Below are 19780 nucleotides of genomic sequence, written 5' to 3'. Positions count from 1 at the left end.
TTTTCATTCTTATAATATGTTCGACAGATCAAGTAAGTTAAGCTAATTTACTTGATCGGTCACAGGTACTCCGACGGCTTGCAGCTTTTAAATGTCAATAGGTCAAAAGCGACCATCACTTTACTGAAAAGAAATGTGGAAAAAAAAATTAAGAGAAAACATAGGGCCAGCTTACTAGTGGATAATAAAATCTCTGATAGCCTATTAGGAATTTATGATAATAAATGAAACGGATTCGTAGCCTTAGAAACACGCAGTGTCGTGGGGGGTCGAATCGAAGAAAAATGTCATCGGATACTTTAGCTGTCAGATAGCGTTACATTGTCTTAACTTTGTAATGGGCTCTTAATAAGATAAAAAGAATAGCAATTATCTTGTTTACTTGTAACTGTAATTTAATTTTTCCATTTTGTTATTCATATATGTATATAGAGCGCTTCATACAGCATAATGAACAAAATATTTATTACACGATATAACGTAAGGGCTAGTAAAAAGTATTGGTCCGTCGTTTCCGAATTAAAAAAAATGATACAACGTATTTCAAAGAGGTCACTTTATTTATTGATGACATTTTTATATTTCTAACTGATCTAAATAGCGTCAAACTCGGGAAATTTAAAGTAACTGGAAGTTAAAAAAATTATGAAAAAAATCTGACCATCCCGGAAATTTAAGGCGAATCGTCTGACTCGAAGTTCAAAAATAATTACAAGTTAAAAAAAAAACAAACTGTCAAACGCGGGAAATTCAATGCGACTTGTCCAATGCGCGAAGTATAAAAGTAATATATATCCACATATGTTATATATATTTATATATTTATATTTATAAATTAACAAAGTTATAACATGCGAACTTTACAACTTTACAACTTTACAACAAAAGTTAATTGTAAGAAAAAACAGGTAACAACAAATAAAATGGACAACCCACAAGGACATCATGCCCCGTGCGAGTTGTCTTTTCCTGTCATTATTGACTCATGTTTTGCACCTGTTTTACTACACGCGCACTCGCTGATCAACTAATAAAAAACACCGGCTGCCAATCTAAGAACGTTCCACATAACATGCAATAAAATAAGGATATTCGCAATTGCATTCAAATAAATAAACAATAATTTCGCAAATATATGTAGAGGTGTCCGCAAGTGCAGTCAAACAAAATTTCAATGTTTCGTCACCGCGCTGTGACATGACGCTCGTACTGCCGTTGTATTGTGCTGTAATGCCTTAATTAAAGTTCTCATTGTAAAAATTGACGATGCGCAGTTGCGACATACTTGCAAAATAACAAAAACCAAACTCATGTTATTTACTAACTAAAAGTGACAAATTTTTTTGCGAGCTTGGGATTCGCGAAAGCATTTTATTTTCAAACAATTCGTTAATTAGATTGCGAGAAGAGGGGTTTCAATTCACAAGCCGAACTGCTTATTATAACTTGGGCTGAACATAACAAACATCTCTAAAGGCAACAAAATATACCGATTAGTTCCATAATAATGCACAGTTGTATTGGGACATCTTGAATTTATGAGTTTTGAGGAGATTTAATGACTTATTATTTTAAAAAAGACAAATTACTCTTTACTGTACACGTTAGAAAATATATATATTGGCAGTCTTTATCATATGGCGCAATTTTTTTCAGACCATCATAGTATGGAAATAGACAAGTATCTGGTATTTAGGTGCGCACGCACGCACGCACACGCACACGCACACGCACACGCACACGCACACGCACACGCACACGCACACGCACACACACACACACACACGTATTATTCTGTTCAACTAATTATATTCGAAATCAGTCACATGCACTTTCCGCTTCTCCTACGGCTGATAGACACTCCCAGTGCAAGGCATTGTCTTCCCCCCAGTGACCGGTGCAGCGCTGTCCGCTATCAGGTCAATTTCGATTTTAACTTTCTCAAATAGCATACAAGTATTTATTGATCTTCTTTTTGAGTACGTAAAAAAGACAATAAATAATAGGACAATTTAAATTGACCACTTATGTACGAAATCCAGTAAGGTTAGCCACAAAGGTTGCTAATATCAAAGTTTTTAATTTCTTTTTATCTCTAGTTCAACTGCATAATGTTTATGGCAGTGATAAGCGACGTGACAAGTGTTAACTGTAGTGGGCTGATGATCTGTGCCCGTGTAAGCTGCTGCGTTCCGAGCATCGGCTGCACCTGGACACACTGCGCTTGAACTGGAACTGTCTGAGCGGTCGCCCCGGCTGATTTCGCCTTGCCTCCGGACACCTTAGCGCCACTAATCATCTGCGGAGCGACAACTATGTTATTAACGCATTTGGATCGTAATAGAAATGGATTTAAATAACACACACGCACACACGCACGCACGATCTTTATCTTGTGTATTTACGTCCATTTCTGTTAAAATGTCAAATAATCACGAATAATAAAAAATATAAATAATACCTGGTCTAGCATAAACTTACGTTACAAAAAAAAAATATCCGATAATAGCTAAAAAACAACTTTATGCTAAAGTTTTACATGTGATTATGTAGAGTGAAAAGGATATGTTAATATACTAAACTAGTTATTCAATGTGTCCACCCTTAGCTTTGACGCACGCTTTTAGACGATAGGGCCATTCGTCGATGGATTTACAAACGGTTTCCATTGGAAACTCGGTCACTGCTGCCTCCAAAGATTTCTTGAACGACTCAATATTTTGGGTGATGATTAGAGCAGGTTTCCAGTTTTGATTGCTTTTAATAAAAAATATTAAAAAGACTACTTCATATTTCAAGCAGTATAAAGGAAACTACTGATGTTGATCTTCGCTTCAAGATTTTCTAAGAATGTCTCATTTTCTTCTGAAATTGATATTAGAGACGTAACCTAACTCTTAAATTTTTAAATCTATGCAGTATCAATGTAACGCCAGGTGGAGATTTTTCCGCTGGTCGATTAATACATTCGTCTTAGTTGTTTTTATTTTTTATTGCTTTTATTAAAAAATATTAAAAAGACAACTTCAAATTTCAAGCAGTATAAACGAAACACATAATGTTGTTTTGCGCTTCAAGATTTTCTAAGAATGTCTCATTTTCTTCTGAAATTGATATTAGAGACGTAACCTAACTCTTAAATTTTTAAATCAATGCAGTATCAATGTAACGCTAGTTGAAGATTTTTCCGCTGGTCGAATAATACAGTCGTCTTAGTTTTCATTTTTGATTGCTTTTAATAAAAAATATTATAAAAAGACAAATTCTATTTCAATCAGCATAAACGAAACACCTGATGTTGATTTTCGCTTCAAGATTTTCTGAGAAAGTCTCATTTTTCTTCCAAAATTGATACAAGAGACGTAACCTAACTTTTAAATTTTTAAATCTATGCAGTATTAATGTAACGCTGTGGGGATATTCTTCCGCTGGTCGATTAATACATTCGTCTTAGTTTTTATTTTTGATTGCTTCTAATAAAAAAATATAAAAAAAAAAACTTCAAATTTCATGCAGTATAAACAAAACACCTGTTGTTGATTTTCGCTTCAATATTTTCTAAGAAAGTCTTATTTTTCCCCTGAAATTGATATTAGAAACGTAACCTAACTCTTAAATTTTTAAATCTATGCAGTATCAATGTAACGCTAGGTGGAGATTTTTCCGCTGGTCGATTAATACATTCGTCTTAGTTGTTTTTATTTTTTATTGCTTTTATTAAAAAATATTAAAAAGACAATTTCAAATTTCATGCAGTATAAACGAAACACCTGAGGTTGTTTTGCGCTTCAAGATTTTCTGAGAAAGTCTCATTTTCTTCTGAAATTGATATTAGAGACGTAACCTAACTCTTAAATTTTTAAATCAATGCAGTATAAATGTAACGCTAGTTGGAGATTTTTCCGCTGGTCGATTAATACATTCGTATTAGTTTTCATTTTTGATTGCTTTTAATAAAAAAATATTAATAAGACAAATTCTATTTGAATCAGTATAAACGAAACACCTGATGTTGATTTTCGCTTCAAGGTTTTCTAAGAAAGTCTCATTTTTCTTCCAAAATTGATACAAAAAAACGTAACCTAACTTTTAAATTTTTAAATCTATGCAGTATAAATGTAACGCTAGGTGGAGATTTATCCGCTGGTCGATTAAAACATTCGTCTTAGTTTTCAGTTTTGATTGCTTTTAATAAAAAAATATTAAAAAGACAACTTCCATTTCAAGCAGTATATACGAAACACCTGATGTTGATTTTCGCTTCAAGATTTTCTAAGAAAGTCTTAATTTACTCTTGAAATTGATATAAGAGACGTAACCTAACTTTTAAATTTTTAAATCTATGCAGTATCAGTGCAACGCTAGGTGGAGATTTTTCCGCTGGTCGATTAATACATTCGTCTTAGTTTTCAGTTTTGATTGCTTTTAATAAAAAAATATAAAAAAGACAACTTCATATTTCAAGCAGTATAAACGAAACACCTGATGTTGCTTTGCGCTCCAAGAGTTTCTAAGAAAGTCTCATTTTATTCTGAAATTGATATTAGAGAAGTTACCTAACTTTTAAATTTTTAAATCTATACCGTATCAATGTAACGCTAGGTGGAGTATTTTCCGCTGGTCGATTAATACATTCGTCTTACTTTTCATTTCTGATAATTTTTAATAAAAAAAAATTAAAAAGTAAACTTCGAATTTCGTGCAGTATATACGAAACACCTGATGTTGATTTGCGCTTCAATATTTTCTGAGAAAGTCTCATTTATCTTACTAAATTGATATTAGAGTCGTAACCTAACACTTAAATTTTTAAATCTATGCAGTATCAATGTAACGCTAGGTGGAGATTTTTCCGCTGGTCGATTAATACATTCGTCTTAGTTTTCATTTCTGATAGTTTTTAATAAAAAAAAAATTAAAAAGAAAACTTCGAATTTCGTGCAGTATATACGAAACACCTGATGTTGATTTGCGCTTCAAGATTTTCTAAGAAATTCTCATTTTCCTCCTAAATTGATACGAGAGACGTAATCTAACTTTTAAATTTTTAAATCTATTCCGTATCAATGTAACGCCAGGTGGAGATATTTCCGCTGGTCGGTCAATACATTCGTCTTAGTTTTCATTTTTGATTGCTTTTAAAAAAAAATATTAAAAAGACAACTTCAAATTTCAAACAGTATAAACGAAACACCTGATATTGATTTTCGCATCAAGATTTCAAAAGAATGTCTCATTTTTCTTCTGAAATTGATATTAGAGACGTAACCTAACTTTTAAATTTTTAAATCTATGCAGTACCAATGTAACGCTAGGTGGAGATTTTTCCGCTGGTCGATTAATAGATTTGTCTTAAATTTCAGTTTTAATTGCTTTTAATAAAAATTATTAAAAAGACAACTTCAAATTTCAAGCAGTATATACGAAACACCTGATGTGTTTTTGAGCTTCAAGAATTCTTATGAATGTCTCATTTTTCTTCTAAAATTGATATTAGAGACGTAATCTAACTTTTAAATTTTTAAATCTGTGCCGTATGAATGTAACGCTGTGTGGAGAAGTTTCCGCTAGTCCGATAATAAATTCGTCATAATTTTCTTTTATGACTTTTTTACTCCAAAATTATTTCAATAAAAAATCTAACCTCATACAGTATAAACGAAACACCTGATGATGATTTTCGCTTCAAGATTTCCTATGAATGTCTCATTTTTCTTTTAAAATTGATATTAGAGACGTAACCTAATTTTTAAATTTTTAAATCCATGCCGTATCAATGTAACGCTAGGTGGAGATTTTTCCGCTGGTCGATTAATACATTCGTATTAGTTTCCATTTTTGAATGCGTTTAATAAAAAAATATTAAAAAGACAACTGCAAATTTCAAGCAGTATAGACGAAACACCTGATGTGTTTTTGAGCTTCAAGAATTCCTATGAATGTCTCATTTTTCTTCTAAAATTGATATTAGAGACGTAACCTGACCTTTAAATTTTTAAATCCATGCAGTATCAATGTAGCGCTGGGTGGAGAATTTTCCGCTGGTCGATTAATACATTCGTATTAGTTTTAATTTTTGATTGCTTTTAATAAAAAAATATTAAAAAGACAACTTCAAATTTCATGCAGAATATACGAAACACCTGATGTTGATTTTCGCTTCAAGATTTCCTAATTATGTCTTATTTTTCTTCTTAAATTGATATTAGAGACGTAATCTAACTTTTTAATTTTTAAATCTATGCCGTATCAATTTAACGCTAGGTGGAGATTTTGCCGCTGGTCGGTTAATACACTCGTCTTAAATTTCAGTTTTGATTGCTTTTAATAAAAATTATTAAAAAGACAACACAAAATTTCATGCAGTATATACGAAACACCTGATGTTGATTTGCGCTTCAAGATTTTCTGAGAAAGTCTCATTTTTCTTCTAAAATTGATATTAGTGACGCAACCTAACTTTTGAATTTTATAATCTATGCAGTATCAATGTAACGCTAGGTGGAGATTTTTCCGCTGGTCGATTAATACATTCGTCTTAGTTTTCATTTTTGATTGCTTTTAATAAAAAAAAAATAAAAAGACAACTTCAAATTTCACGCAGTATAAACGAAACACCTGATGTTGATTTTCGCTTCAATATTTTCTGACAAAGTCTCATTTTTCTTACTAAATTGATATTGAAGACGTAACGTATTTTTAAAATTTTTTAATCTATGCCGTATCAATGTAACGCTTGGTGGAGATTTTTCCGCTGGCCGATTAATACATTCGTCTTTATTTCGATTTTTGATTGCTTTTAATAAAAAAAAATATTAAAAAGACAACTTCAAATTTCAAGCATTATAAACGAAACACCTGATGTTGATTTTCGCTTCAAGATTTCCAAAGAATGTCTCATTTTTCTTCTGAAATTGATATTAGAGAGGTAACCTAACTTTTAAATTTTTAAAACTATGCCGTATCAATGTAGCGCTGGGTGGAGATTTTTCCGCTGGTCGATTAATACATTCGTCTTAGTTTTTATTTCTGAATGCTTTTAATAAAAAAATATTAATAAGACAACTTCAAATTTCAAGCAGTATAAACGAAACACCTAGTGTTGATTTTAGCTTCAAGATTTCCTAAGAATGTCTCATTTTTCTTCTAAAATTGATATTAGTGACGCAACCTAACTTTTAAATTTTTAAATCCATGCAGTATCAATGTAACTTTGTGTGGAGAAGTTTCCGCTAGTCCGATAATAAATTCGTCATAATTTTCTTTAATGACTTTTTTACTTCAAAATTATTTAAATTAAAAATCTAACCTCATACAGTATAAACAAAACACCTGATGATGATTTTTGCTTCAAGATTTCCTACGAATGTCTCATTTTTCTTCTAAAATTGATATTAGTGACGCAACCTTACTTTTAAATTTTTAAATCCATGCAGTATCAATGTAACGCTGTGTGGAGAAGTTTCCGCTAGTCCGATAATAAAGACGTCATAATTTTCATTTATGACTTTTTTACTCCAAAATTATTTGAATTAAAAATCTAACCTCATACAGTATAAACGAAACACCTGATAATGATTTTTGCTTCAAGATTTCCTATGAATGTCTCATTTTTCTTCTAAAATTGATATTAGAGACGTTACCTAACTTTTAATTTTTTAATCTATGCTGTATCAATGTAACGCTATGTGGAGATTTTTCCGCTAGTCCGATAATAAATTCGTCATAATTTTCTTCTATGACTTTTTTTGACAGTATAAACGAAACACCTGATGAAGATATTCGCTTCAAGGTTACCTAAGAAAATCTCTTTTTCTTCCTAAATTGATATTAGAGACGTAACCTGACCTTTAAATTTTTAAATCCATGCAGTATCAATGTAGCGCTGGGTGGAGAATTTTCCGCTGGTCGATTATTACATTCGTCTTAAATTTCAGTTTTGATTGCTTTTAATAAAAAAAAATTAAAAAGACAACTTCAAATTTCATGCAGTATATACGAAACACTTGATGTTGTTTTGCGCTTCAAGATTTTCTAAGAAAGTCTTAATTTACTCTTGAAATTGTAATTAGAGACGTAACGTAACTTTGAAATTTTTAAATCTATGCCGTATCAGTGTACCGCTAGGTGGAGATTTTTCCGCTGGTAGATTAATAAATTCGTCTTAGTTTTTATTAATGATTGCTTTTAATAAAAATTATTAAAAAGACAACTTAAAATTTCACGCAGTAGAAACGAAACACCTGATGTTGATTTTCGCTTCAAGATTTCCTATGAATGTCTCATTTTTCTTTTAAAATTGATATTAGAGACGTAACTTAACTTTTAAATTATTAAGTCTATGCCGTATCAGTGTATCGCTAGGTGGAAATTTTTCCGCTGTTCGATTAATACATTCGTCTTAGTTTTCATTTTTGATTGCTTTTAATAAAAAAATTATAAAAAGACAACTTCAAATTTCACGCAGTAGAAACGAAACGCCTGATGTTGATTTTCGCTTCAAGATTTCCTAAGAATGTCTCATTTTTCTTCTGAAATTGATATGAGAGACGTAACCTAATTTTTTATTTTTTAAATCTATGCCGTACCAATGTAACGCTAGGTGGAGATTTTTCTGCTGGTCGATTAATAAATTCGTTTTAGTTTTCATTTTTGATTGCTTTTAATAAAAAATATTAAAAAGACAACTTCAAATTTCAAGCAGTATAAACGAAACACCTGATGTTGATTTTCGCTTCAAGATTTCCTAAGAATCTCTCATTTTTCTTCTGAAAGTGATATTAGAGACGTAACCTAACTTTTAAATTTTTAAATCTATGCCGTATCAATTTAGCGCTGGGTAGAGAATTTTCCGCTGGTCGATTAATACATTCGTCTTAGTTTTTATTTCTGAATGCTTTTAATAAAAAATATTAAAAAGACAACTTCAAATTTCAAGCAGTATAAACGAAACACCTGATGTTGATTTTCGCTTCAAAATTTCCTAAGAATGTCTCATTTTTCTTCTGCAATAGATATTAGTGATGTAACCTAACTTTTAAATTTTTAAATCTATGCCGTACCAATGTAACGCTAGGTGGAGATTTTTCCGCAGGTCGATTAATACAATCGTCTTACTTTTCAGTTTTTATCGCTTTTAATAAAAAAATATTAAAAAAACAACTTCAAATTTCAAGCAATATAAACGAAAAACCTGATGTTGATATTCGCTTCAAGATTACCTAATTATGTCTAATTTTTGTTCAAAAATTGATATTAGAGACGTAATCTAACTTTTAAATTTTTAAATCTATGCCGTAGCAATGTAACGCTTGGTGGAGATTTTTCCGCTGGCCGATTAATACATTCTTCTTTATTTAGATTTTTGATTGCTTTTAATAAAAAAAATATTAAAAAGACAACTTCAAATTTCAAGCAGTATAAACGAAACACCTGATGTTGATTTTAGATTCAAGATTTCCTAAGAATGTCTCATTTTTCTTCTGAAATTGATATTAGAGAGTGTAGGAGTGGTCGTAGTACTGTAGCTTCTTGTTCTTCGGTAGCTTCTTGTGCTTCGGTAGTTCGTCGGTTGTATCTTGTTCGTCGATCGCTTCTTGTTCGTCGGTTGCTTCTTGATCTTCAGTTGCTTCTTCCTGCGTTGACCGCACCTCCGCTAGCCCTTATAATGAGCGCGGAGACTCTCAACAGCGCGATTTTCGTTGCGTCTACTGTGGCGCCATCTGTTCTGTATCTGTTTCACTGCCGCCGCCGCCATGCGATTGACGGTCACGTGGGTAAGAGCTTGGTGTTTGAGTGGCGCGCGATATGCACGCCACAAGAGGTAACCTAACTTTTAAATTTTTAAACATAATTCGTATCAATGTAACGCTAGGTGGAGATTTTTCCGCTGGTCGATAAATACGTTCGTCTTAGTTTAATTTTTAATTGCTTTTAATAAAAAAATATTAAAAAGACAACTTCAAATTTCAAGCAGTATAAACGAAACACCTGATGTTGATTTTCGCTTTAAGATTTCCTAAGAATGTCTCATTTTTCTTCAAAATTGATATTAGAGACGTAACCTTACTTTTAATTTTTTAATCTATGCCGTATCAATGTAACGCTGTGTGGAGAAGTTTTCGCTAGTCCGATAATAAATTCGTCATAATTTTCTTATATGTTTTTTACTACAAAATTATTTAAATTAGAAATCTAACCTCATACAGTATAAACGAAACACCTCATGATGATTTTCGCTTCAAGATTTCCTATGAATGTCTCATTTTTCTTTTAAAATTGATATTAGAGACGTATCCTAACTTTTAAGTTTTTAAATCTATGCCGTACCAATGTAACGCTAGGTGAAGATTTTTCCGCTGGTCGATTAATAAATTCGTCTTAGTTTTTATTAATGATTGCTTTTAATAAAAAATATTAAAAAGACAACTTCAAATTTCACGCAGTAGAAACGAAACACCTGATATTGTTTCTCGCTTCAAGATTTCCTAAGAACGTCTCATTTTTCTTCTGAAATTGATATTAGAGACGTAACCTAATTTTTAATTTTTTAAATCTATGCAGTATCAATGTAACGCTGTGTGAAAAAGTTTCCGCTAGTCCGATTATAAATTCGTCATAATATTCTATTATGAATTTTTGTTCTAAAATTATTTAAATTAAAAATCTAACCTCATATAGTATAAACGAAACACCTGATGATGATTTTCGCTTCAAGATTTCCTATGAATGTCTCCTATGTTATATATAATATGCTATGTTTCCTATGAATGAAAACTAAGACGAATGTATTAATCGACCATCCGAAAAATCTCCACCTAGCGTTACATTGGTACGGCATAGATTTAAAAATTTAAAAGTTAGGTTACGTCTCTAATATCAATTTCAGAACAAAATTGAGACATTCTTAGGAAATCTTGAAGCGAATATCTTCATCAGGTGTTTCGTTTATACTGTATGAGGTAAGATTTTTTAATTAAATAATTTTGGAGTAAAAAAGTCATGAAAGAAAATTATGACGAATTTATTGTCGGACTAGCGGAAAAATCTCCACCTAGCGTTACAATGATACGGCATAGATTTAATTATTTAAGAGTAAGATTACGTCTCTAATATCAATGTAGGAAGAAAAATGAGACTTTCTTAGAAAACCTCGAATCGAAAATCAACACCAGGTGTTTCGTTCATACTGCATAAAATACGCAGTTGTCTTTTTAATATGTTTTTATTAAAAGCAATCAAAAATAAAAACTAAGACGAATGTATTAATAGACCAACTGAAAAATCTGCATCTAGCGTTACATTGATACTGCATAGATTTAAAAATTTAAAAGTTAGGTTATGTCTCTAATATCAATTTGAGGAGTAAATTAAGATTTTCTTAGAAAATCTTAAAGCGCAAAAAAACATCAGGTGTTTCGTATATACTGCATGAAATTTGAAGTTTTCTTTTTAATTTTTTTTTATTAAAAGCAATCAAAACTGAAAACTAAGACGAATGTATTAATCGACCAGCGGAAAAATCTCCACTTAGCGTTAAATTGATACTGCATAGATTTAAAAATTTAAAAGTTAGGTTATGTCTCTAATATCAATTTCAGGATTAAATTAAGACTTTCTTAGAAAATCTTGAAACGAAATTCAACATCAGGTGTTTCGTTTATACTGCTTGAAATTTGAAGTTGTCTTTTTAAAATTTTTTTATTAAAAGCAATCAAAATTGGAAACTAAGACAAATGTATTAATCGACCAGCGGAAAAATCTCCACCTAGCGTTACATTGATACTGCATAGATTTAAAAATTTAAAAGTTAGGTTATGTCTCTACTATCAATTACAGAAGAAAATGAGACTTTCTTAGAAAATCTTGAAGCGAAAATCAACATCAGGTGTTTCGTATATACTGCACGAAATTTGAAGTTGTCTTTTAAATATTATTATATTAAAAGCAATCAAAAATGAAAACTAAGATGAATGAATTAATCGACCAGCGGAAAAATTTCCACCTAGCGTTACACTCATACGGCATAGATTTAAAAATTTAAAAGTTAGGTTAAGTCTCTTATATCAATTTCAGAAGAAAAATAAGACTTTCTTAGAAAATCTTGAAGCGCAAAACAACATCAGGTGTTTCGTTTATACTGCATGAAATTTGAAGTTGTCTTTTTAATTTTTTTTATTAAAAGCAATCAAAAATGAAAACTAAGACGAATGTATTAATCGACCAGCGGAAAAACCTCCACCTAGCGTTACACTGATACGGCATAGATTTAAAAATTTAAAAGGTACGTTACGTCTCTAATAACAATTTAGAAAGAATAATGAGACTCTTAGAAAATCTTGAAGCGAAAATCAACATCAGGTGTTTGGTTTATGCTGCTTGAAATTTGAAGTTGTCTTCTTAATATTTTGTTATTAAAAGCAATCAAAACTGGAATTTGTGACTAATGTATTAATCGACCAGCGGAAAAATCTCCACCTAGAGTTACATTGATACTGCATAGATTTAAAAATTTAAGAGTGCGGTTATGTCTCTAATATAAATTTCAGGAGAAAAAGAGACTATCTTAGAAAATCTTGAAGCGAAAATCAGCATCAGGTGTTTCGTTTATACTGCTTGAAATATGAAATTGTCTTTTTAATATTTTTTATTAAAAGCAATCAAAAGTGAAAACTAAGACGAATGTATTAATCGACCAGCGGAAAAATCTCCAACTAGCGTTACATTGATACTGCATAGATTTAAAAATTTAAGAGTGCGGTTACGTCTCTAATATCAATTTCAGGAGAAAATGAGACTTTCTTAGAAAATCTTGAAGCGAAAATCAGCATCAGGTGTTTCGTTTATACTGCTTAAAATTTGAAGTTGTCTTTTTAATATTTTATTATTAAAAGCAATCAAAACTGGAATTTGTGACTAATGTATTAATCGACCAGCGGAAAAATCTCCAACTAGCGTTACATTGATACTGCATAGATTTAAAAATTTAAGAGTTAGGTTACGTCTCTAATATCAATTTAGGAAAAAAATTTAGACTTTCTTAGAAAATCTTGAAGCGAAAATCAACATCAGGTGTTTCGTTTATGCTGCTTGAAATTTGAAGTTGTCTTCTTAATATTTTGTTATTAAAAGCAATCAAAATTGGAAACTAATACGAATGTATTAATCGACCAGCGGAAAAATCTCCACCTAGCGTTACATTGATACTGCATAGATTTAAAAATTTAAGAGTGCGGTTATGTCTTTAATATCAATTTCAGGAGAAAATGAGACTATCTTAGAAAATCTTGAAGCGAAAATCAGCATCAGGTGTTTCGTTTATACTGTTTGAAATATGAAATTGTCTTTTTAATATTTTTTATTAAAAGTAATCAAAACAGAAAACTAAGACGAATATATTAATCGACCAGCGGAAAAATCTCAACTTAGCGTTAATTTGATACTGCATAGATTTAAAAAAATAAAAGTTAGGTTACGTCTCTAATATCAATTACAGGATTAAATTAAGACTTTCTTAGAAAATCTTGAAGCGAAATTCAACATCAGGTGTTCCGTTTATACTGCTTGAAATTTGAAGTTGTCTTTTTAAAATTTTATGTTAAAAGAAATCAAAAATGAAAACTAAGACGAATGTATTAATCGACCAGCGGAAAAACCTCCACCTAGCGTTACACTAATACGGCATAGATTTAAAAATTTAAAAGGTACGTTACGTCTCTAATAACAATTTAGAAAGAATAATGAGACTCTTAGAAAATCTTGAAGCGAAAATCAACATCAGGTGTTTGGTTTATGCTGCTTGAAATTTGAAGTTGTCTTCTTAATATTTTGTTATTAAAAGCAATCAAAACTGGAATTTGTGACTAATGTATTAATCGACCAGCGGAAAAATCTCCACCTAGAGTTACATTGATACTGCATAGATTTAAAAATTTAAGAGTGCGGTTATGTCTCTAATATAAATTTCAGGAGAAAAAGAGACTATCTTAGAAAATCTTGAAGCGAAAATCAGCATCAGGTGTTTCGTTTATACTGCTTGAAATATGAAATTGTCTTTTTAATATTTTTTATTAAAAGCAATCAAAACTGAAAACTAAGACGAATGTATTAATCGACCAGCGGAAAAATCTCCAACTAGCGTTACATTGATACTGCATAGATTTAAAAATTTAAGAGTGCGGTTACGTCTCTAATATCAATTTCAGGAGAAAATGAGACTTTCTTAGAAAATCTTGAAGCGAAAATCAGCATCAGGTGTTTCGTTTATACTGCTTGAAATTTAAAGTTGTCTTTTTAATATTTTATTATTAAAAGCAATCAAAACTGGAATTTGTGACTAATGTATTAATCGACCAGCGGAAAAATCTCCAACTAGCGTTACATTGATACTGCATAGATTTAAAAATTTAAGAGTTAGGTTACGTCTCTAATATCAATTTAGGAAAAAAATTTAGACTTTCTTAGAAAATCTTGAAGCGAAAATCAACATCAGGTGTTTCGTTTATGCTGCTTGAAATTTGAAGTTGTCTTCTTAATATTTTGTTATTAAAAGCAATCAAAATTGGAAACTAATACGAATGTATTAATCGACCAGCGGAAAAATCTCCACCTAGCGTTACATTGATACTGCATAGATTTAAAAATTTAAGAGTGCGGTTATGTCTTTAATATCAATTTCAGGAGAAAATGAGACTATCTTAGAAAATCTTGAAGCGAAAATCAGCATCAGGTGTTTCGTTTATACTGTTTGAAATATGAAATTGTCTTTTTAATATTTTTTATTAAAAGTAATCAAAACAGAAAACTAAGACGAATGTATTAATCGACCAGCGGAAAAATCTCAACTTAGCGTTAATTTGATACTGCATAGATTTAAAAAAATAAAAGTTAGGTTACGTCTCTAATATCAATTACAGGATTAAATTAAGACTTTCTTAGAAAATCTTGAAGCGAAATTCAACATCAGGTGTTCCGTTTATACTGCTTGAAATTTGAAGTTGTCTTATTAAAATTTTATGTTAAAAGAAATGAAAATGAAAAAATGAAAAATGAAAAGATTTATTGACAAAAATTATTTACAGTTTAGATTTGGCGATATAGATTAACAAAGTTTACTTATTTCTAAAATTTCTATTTCCTATAACCCTCACACTAGGCTAAGCCTGTGTCGTGAGGATTATGTATAGATGAGTTATCACTATTTTTTTTTTTTTTTTTTAGTTTTGCCGATTTAAATCCAGGTTATTCTCGAGTTCGCCATAGGACAACGAGGCAAGCCAGTTTGACACGATATTTTTTACCTCGTAGATTTTCTTGTTTTTAATGTTACAGTGCATCGCCACTCTGTTATATGTAAACGCCTTGGCAAAGAGACCGTGGCGTTGCGCGAAGGCAGTCTTCACCACTGGCATATTCACTCTGTAGACCCTTTTATCTCGTATATATTTGTACTCATCAGGGGCAGATAATATTTTGCGGTGCGTCAACAGCGTGCTTTTTAAAACGTAAAGCTTTCTTACGCTAAGAACGTCAGCCTCTTTGTACAGTTTGTCTGTAGAATATTTGTATGGCTTCCTAAGCATGGTTTTGAGGACTGATCTTTGTGCTCTTTCGACTTGGATCATGAAGGTTTTGGCAGCACTCCCCCAGCATGTTATACAATATGTTATTATTGACTGGCACAATGCGTAGTAAATTGATTTGAGGGTTTCCCGATTTGCTACATCTCTAACACTTCTCATTACTGATATAATCTTTCTGACTCTTGACGAGAGAGCCTCTATATGGAATTTAAATGAAAGGTTTTCATCAATATGAACTCCTAAATATCTGAGGCACTTCGTACGTTTAAGCGACTCACATGAGCAAACTCCTCCAGGACATGGATGATGGATTTTGATAGAGGTTTCATCCGGTGCTGAGGCCGCTGACTTATGGAAACATATATATTGAGTCTTCTGCTTGTTAAGAGTCAGAAGGTTCTGTTCAAGCCATTGCGAAATAAGTATCATCCCTCGTTCAGTAGCATTACAGGCAGAGTTCCAGGAGGGGCCGTGGAAAACCACTGCCGTATCATCGGCGTAGCAAATAATCTTGGCATTTGTTAAGGGGAGCTCATGAATATTGTTGATGTAGAGGAGGAAAAGAGTCGGACCCAAGGTGCTGCCTTGAGGAACGCCGAAATTTATAGAATGTTCCGAGCTAGTAATACTATCAATCTTTACACGCTGTCTCCGTTGTGTTAGGTAGCTTTTAAACCAATTTAAAGCAGTTCCACGAATTCCAACGTTCTCCAGTTTTTGTAAAAGTATGGGGACAGAGACAGTGTCGAAGGCTTTTGCCAAGTCTAGAAATACGCTGACACAACATTGCTTTTTATCAAGGTGTGATGAGACTGTATTGGTAAGTAAAGTAACTGCATCTTCAGTACTTTTGCCTTTACGGAAACCGAATTGGTGGTCAGAAATTAAATTTTGGGACTCAAGATAGCCAACAAGACGTTTATTCATAAGTTTTTCAAGAATTTTAGAAAAGGTTCCTAACAGTGAGATCGGTCTGTAGTTTTCCACAGTATCCCTTGGTCCACTTTTATAAATTGGGCACACCGAAGCAATTTTCCAGTCATGTGGAAAGATGCCACTTGAGAGGCTTAAATTTATTATATGAGTTAGTGGTATCATAATCTTATTTCTGGTAAACTTTATTAATGAGTTTCCAAAACCATCCATGCCGGGTGCTTTACCATTTTCTAAATTTATAATCAGCTTTTCAACTTCCTCGTGATCTGTTCGAACAATGAAAAATGAATTTGCTGGTGCGTTTCGCACTTTAACTTCTTTCATAAGATCCACCTCTCTTTTACCCAGATTTGAGAGGATTTTATCAGCTAGTTTTTTGCCAACTGTCGCGAAATGAATATTCGTCCAATCAGCGGACTGTTGCATGCTTTGGCAGTTATGTAGTGTAAGTAATTCTCTTGCAGTTTTATTTTGACTAGTAATATTGCAAATGTCTTTTATAGATTTCCAAAGTTTTCGCGGATTCTTTAGGTTTGTGGTCAGTTCCCTTTCTTGATGTTCCTGTTTTATCTTACGTAATAGGGTTGTGAGAAAATTATGGTATCGTGTGTAGGTAATCTTAAGTATTTTATTGTCGGGGTCTTTTTTAGAGTTTAAGTGTAGTTGGTCACGAACTCGCATACACTTCAATAGTCCTGGTGTTATCCAGGGCTTCAAGTTTTGTTTGCTTCTGCTTATTTTAATTTCCTTCGAATGTCTATTAACAATATCCGTAAATATACAATTGAAGGTTTCATTTGCTTTATTAACATCGTTTATATCACAAACGACAGACCAGTCGATTTCACTTAGAGCTTTTTTAATTGCAACAAAGTCCCTTTTCATAACTAGACGATTTACACAATGGTGTCTTGGTTTTTGTATCCTCAGGCCAGCTATTACTGGATAATGGTCTGTTATATCACTTTGACATACTACACCAACTACGTTTTGATAACTAACCCCTTTAACATAAATATGATCAAGACATGAAAGCTCACGTGTCGGTTCCGTTATAGCTGGGAGAAAACCACGTTCTGCCATAAAATACTGGTATTCTAAGCTCTGTAGATTGTTTGAGGTACTCAGTATGTTTAGGTTTATGTCACCAACAATAACAAACGGTACATTGTTTCGATCAGTTTCATTAATATATGTTTCTAGAGAAGTGAGAAAAGGGTCAATGATTTTAATAGATGGGGATCGGTATATGCCGAGTACGTGAATCATTTTGGGAACGGTTATCGCTAAGCAGACTGCATCGTCTATTGATGGTTCTAATGCTATTGCATTCAAAGTATCTTTTACATATATAACCACTCCGCTATTTTGGTTTAAATATTTTTTTGTTTGGTACGAATTATAACCCGGCAATTGTGGAACAATAAGTGAGTCATGGAGCCAACATTCAGTTAAGACTAACATATCGAAAGGGACTTTTATATTTTTTAGGGCTACTTGTAGGATATCGAAGTTTTTATGGATGCTTCTTATATTTAATGAAAAAATTTTAAAATTATGGTCCGGTACAACAAATTCTCTGATTCTAGTACAGTCAGACACAGTTTGACAATGAGGATTTATGGAGTCTAGGTCTGAACCTAGTTTATCGGTAAAAGTATTCTTTAAATCACTGTCGGATATATTACTCAAGTTTATCTCTCTATGTTCATTACAGATAGTTGAACAAAAAATACATCTAACAAGAATCAGTAGACACAGACTTATGAATAAGATTTTCCAGGTCTTTGTGGGATCGTATAAGTATCGCCGGTTTCCCTTCGCGTTGTCGGACGTATATGGCACCATGTATACACCAGCAGAAGTTATAGCCGTGTTGTTTAGCTCTAAGACGGGCGTCTCGAAATAAAGCTCTATTTTCTTTAGTCAGTCTCTCATTAAAAAATATACGTTTTGGTGAGCCAGATATATCGAGGTCGGAACTACTCAAGTTCCGTCTTGATTTTATTGCCTTTAGGAAGAGATCTCGTTTTGTTCGGCGAAGAAAACGTACTACAACAGGACGTGGCAGTTTAGCTCCATCCTCTGGTAAGGCTGTTGTCACCGGAGGACGACGCGGCCCAACTCGGCTGATCCAGTCTATGTCTTTTTCTTCTAATTCTACCCCCACCTTTTTTGCGGCCACGAGTATCGTGTGGTATAGATTTTCAGAAGCTGTTTCGGGCATACCAACTATTTCGATCTCGTTTTTTAAGTTGTTTTGTGTCTGGGTAGAAAGTTCCTGTTGTAGACTTAGAACTGTAACCTGTAGCGATTCTACCTCCCGTTCGCGCTTTTCTAAAAGTTTAATCCGTTCTTCTGTTGCATTCCATTTAAGCATTACTTCCTCTAGTCTTTCGTTTGTAAATGCAATCGATTGTGTTAAGTCATCCAGTTTATTTTTAACTGAGGTGAACTCAGACGTTAGTAGGCGTAGCTGTTCAGTCAGCTGGCTCATTTCAGATCCGTTTTGGTCAGGCTTTTTTCGGAGGGTAATGTTTTCTGGGGCAGAGCGGATGGGTGTGAAGCTGTTGTCTCCGCCCTTTTTTTGTGAGGCACAGCACTCAGGACACTTCCATGTATGTTTTTTCTCGTTGGTTATGGCTGCTACATTTATGCACAGTGTACAAAAACTTTTTCCGCATGTTGACGAGGTACATTTAATGGAGCCCAGTTCTTTAATAAGCTTAGCGCATCCCGCACACTTCATGTTTATAGTATGTGTATACTAGTAATTTTAAGTCTGAAATTATAAAATTGCTTCTCAGAGACAAGCGGGGACAAGGTTGCGTTGCTCCAACTTAGCGCTACTTAGTCTTTGGCGCGAGCGTCACAGAGCAAGTTGCCGGCCGGGGTCACGGTGCATACAATATTCGCACTTAACTATAGTGCGCAATGTTTTGAATTGTACGCGCAGCAACGGCGACCAAAATTTGCTTCGTCACTATGAAATGATTGTTGTTTATTATTTTTGAACTTTTGTACTAGATATTATCTTAGTTAGCAGATAAAAATTATAGTAGTCGAAAAATTAAGTGACTGTAACACACACACAACGATAGACAAAAATGAAAACTAAGACGAATGTATTAATCGACCAGCGGAAAAACCTCCACCTAGCGTTACACTGATACGGCATAGATTTAAAAATTTAAAAGGTACGTTACGTCTCTAATAACAATTTAGAAAGAATAATGAGACTCTTAGAAAATCTTGAAGCGAAA

General features: G+C 32.6%; 1 protein-coding gene across 1 annotated transcript; it reads right to left on the bottom strand.

Moving 5' to 3' along the window:
• Positions 1-18255: 18255 nt before the first annotated feature.
• Positions 18256-19266, bottom strand: LOC137927545 (uncharacterized). The gene has a single exon (XM_068771333.1). The coding sequence runs from the start codon at positions 19264-19266 to the stop codon at positions 18256-18258; it is 1011 nt and encodes a 336-aa protein (XP_068627434.1).
• Positions 19267-19780: the final 514 nt, after the last annotated feature.

The sequence above is a fragment of the Battus philenor genome, unplaced genomic scaffold (assembly GCF_028537555.1).
Source record: "Battus philenor isolate CCGP_79_NKW_IND1 unplaced genomic scaffold, ilBatPhil1.0.hap1 SCAF_33, whole genome shotgun sequence".
NCBI lineage: Eukaryota > Metazoa > Arthropoda > Insecta > Lepidoptera > Papilionidae > Battus > Battus philenor.
This window is presented reverse-complemented; position numbering and strand designations above follow the sequence as displayed.

Coding starts and splice junctions, on each gene's coding strand:
- LOC137927545 (XM_068771333.1), bottom strand. CDS start 19,266: ATGAAGTGTGCGGGATGCGCTAAGCTTATTAAAGAACTGGGCTCCATT.